General features: G+C 34.9%; 1 protein-coding gene across 1 annotated transcript; it reads right to left on the bottom strand.

The window, feature by feature from the left end:
• Positions 1-537: 537 nt before the first annotated feature.
• Positions 538-1,287, bottom strand: LOC138907309 (uncharacterized). The gene has a single exon (XM_070197902.1). The coding sequence runs from the start codon at positions 1,285-1,287 to the stop codon at positions 538-540; it is 750 nt and encodes a 249-aa protein (XP_070054003.1).
• Positions 1,288-3,418: the final 2,131 nt, after the last annotated feature.

The following is a 3,418-nucleotide window of genomic DNA, read 5'->3' as shown; positions in this document are numbered from 1 at the left end:
ATTAAATTTGAAATCGGGAACATGAAGTACATTTTACATCTTATCAATAGCTGGCAGATATGAACTCCTCACATGTTCAATCTTTGTACTACCACCATTTGGCAATGTTATTTGATCTTGTGCCCTGCCATCTACCTTTCTTACATCACTCATTAAGTCTAAAGTAGATGATATATGATGTGTAGCTCCTGCATCCACAATTCAGTCATCATTTCTTTTGTTTGAAACATGCACACTAGAAGACAATGCAGTAATTATACCTGCAAAAGTTGCTTGATTTTGAGTTTGAGTGTCACTTGGTGGTGAGTCTTTGCTGAGCAAGCCTAGGATCTGCTGGTACTGTGCTTCCATGACGAAATAATCTCCTTTAGACTGTGATACTACTTGTAAACTCTGAGTCACATATCCTTCTACATGATTTGCAGCAGTAAGCACTCTTTTAGGTTGAAATCCCTTCCTTCCTTTGAAGTCTTTAGGATACCCGATAATCTTGTAGCAGTTTTCCTTTGTATGCCCTTTCATGCGGCAATGTTCACATTATAGATATTGTTTCCTTCCTCGAAAACCTTGACCTCTTCCTGCTTGCATAACTAATGGATCTGCCTTTTGACCTATGGTTCCACCTCCCGAGCATTGTTGACTCGTATCTTGTATTATTAGTGCATATGCCTGATTAAGGGTTGGATCAGTGTTTTTTATCAGAATTTGCCTACGAGCCTGATCATATGTGTCATTTAGTCCATCTAGAAACTGCATAACCCTTTGTTGCTGCAAATGAGTCATATGCTCTTTGGATTTTGGACAACCACAATTCGGAGATGGTACCAATACATCATAATTTGCCCATAGCTCCTTCAACTTGGTAAAATACACAACTACAGAATCTGCTCCTTGCGATAATCGCAAAATTGCTCTGTGCAAATGAAAAATACGCACTCGATTCACCTTATCAAAGAGCTCATGTAGGTCCTCCCAGACTGTATGTGCATCTGATGCATAAATGATCCCACTAAGCAAATCTTTTGAAATAGAGTTCATAATCCAGTTGTGTACTATTGCGTTGCAAGTTTCCCATTCCTCATGGAGATTATCCTTGAACGACTCCTTAGCACAAGCTCCTGTTACAAACCCTAATTTTCGCTTAGCTTTGAGGGCAAAACGCATCGATCTGCTCCACAATCCATAGTTTTCTGAACTTGTGAGCTGAATTGGAATTATAATCAAGCCGGGCATATCTGAAAGTTGAAGAAAAAGCGGATGTGTATGATCGATCTTCTCTGTCGCCATTGACGCACCAATTCAAGCAACTCAATTCTCACAATTGAAAACAAAAAAAAACTCTGAAATGGAGATTAAGCGGCTGAATTAGTAAGCAATTAGTTGAGCGGAATCAGAAATCCTCACGAATCAGTCTCCATGGCTCTGATACTGTGTTAGAATTCAGCCATTGGAGCTAGTTGTAAGCGTGAAGAAGATGAGAGAATTTGAGAAATTTTCCAACTGTTTCCAACTATCATTTACAGCCCTAACAAACCCACTATATACAAGGTGGTTAGAAAGACTTAAAAAATAATAATAAAGACCCCTAACTTCTAGTAATTACAATATGACCCCAAATAACTAACTACACCTAACTTCCAATACAGAAACACTTCAATTGCTTCAGGATAACTTTTCAGAATTTTAGACCAAACAAGTTCTTTCTTCCTCCTTAATTTCTTTATCGGATTATGATGATTTTGTGACTTTTTTAGATTTTTTTCTCTCGGTTTCCCCTCCAAGAATATATTCAGAAAACATAATCCACTTTAACTCTAAACTTGTAGTAATAGGTCAAGTATGGCTTAGACTAAAATAGTCATGTTTTATGTGTATACAAAAACTTTAGGAGTTAATCTCATGGATGGTCAATAATGTTCGGTGGCGAATTGATGGATTTTTGGCAATTTTCGTTTATTGCAAATTGCAAAATATAAAAAGAGTTGATCTATCTTTTTATTACAAAATTTAGTTTTATGCATATTCTACAGTAACCCTTTAGTACAATGACAGTCCATGAAATTAATTCAAGCAAACATTTAGATACGACGAAGTAAAATAGACAAAACTGATAATCACATTCTTAACTATACCTGATAGTGATTACTGCTCTCCGCAACACAAGTGATACAGTTTCTCTTAAGCATTAAGTCTCATTAAACATGAGTTTCACTTTGTTATTATATGAAGATTTTATCAGAAGTGTTCTTATACCTTAGCTCTCATTACCTCGCCTTAATTTCAATTTTCAATTATACACAGATAACAGCCCAAAACAGTTAATATAAAAGATAACCCTAATCTTTATTTTTTACAAAATTTAGCTAGTCTAATCACTGTATAATTGGTGTGTATACTGTATATACATTGGTTTGTATAATCTTTAAATAATTGGTGTGTATACATTGATTATAATAGTACTTATCATACACTTGTTATACATTGAGTATACACTTGCACCAGCTACAAAGGGTTACGGCAAGGCGGCAGTATTTTTTGCCGCCTCACTAAATTGTAGTAATACTTAAGACGTAGAAATAACACCAGATAGCCATTTTAATAAAGTACTGTTATTTAGTAATTAGCTAATGCATTTTGAATTTTAGTGTTTCAGTTTAATTTTTCGGGATACAAATATCCTAAATTGTCCTAAAATTAAAATATTTAGTTTAAATTTTACGGGATAAAATAAATAAATGGTTGATCTCTAAATATTAGCCTTAAAGAATGGTTGTTTGTGCACTTTCCCCTTTGTAAGACGGCATAGTTTAAGCCTATTGACTGACATTGTTTGGGCTTTTATGGAGGTGTTCATAAATGGTGAAAATAGCACGGGCTAGCCAGTTTTCGGACTGGTAAATGAAAAATAACCAGCGTTTGTAAAGTCATTGAAAAATTGTCATTATTTTGCTGCAACACGAAAAGTTCCAGCATAATATACTGGAGATTGGTGCATATGTGTATGAACTTCTAGCATATTATACTGGAACTCCAGCACACTGAAAGTTCCAGCATAATATACTGGAGATTGGAGTACCTGTATATGAACTTCCAGCATATTATGCTGGAACTCAAGTATATTATGTTGGAAGTTCACATGTAAAAAATTCGAACTCCAGCATATTACGCTAGAATATTTTTCGGATTTTGAATAGCGTTTTCGTTCAGATTTATCTTTACATGAAAAGTGGCTAAATTTCGATTACTTCTGATACTGTGGCTATTTTTCAATTACAATTTATAAATCTAACTATTACATGGGTTTCTACAAGATGATAAGTCCATTCTTGAGCAGAAGAAGCAAACAAAAGTTTGCATTTGCTAGTGCATCAAATAATATAGAAACCCTTCTCAAGTATGTGACAATCAGCTTTTCTCC

Source organism: Nicotiana tomentosiformis, chromosome 3 (genome assembly GCF_000390325.3).
Source record: "Nicotiana tomentosiformis chromosome 3, ASM39032v3, whole genome shotgun sequence".
Taxonomy (NCBI): domain Eukaryota; kingdom Viridiplantae; phylum Streptophyta; class Magnoliopsida; order Solanales; family Solanaceae; genus Nicotiana; species Nicotiana tomentosiformis.
Note: the sequence above shows the minus strand (reverse complement) of the source record. Positions and strands in the feature narration are given on the sequence as shown.

Coding starts and splice junctions, on each gene's coding strand:
- LOC138907309 (XM_070197902.1), bottom strand. CDS start 1,287: ATGGCGACAGAGAAGATCGATCATACACATCCGCTTTTTCTTCAACTT.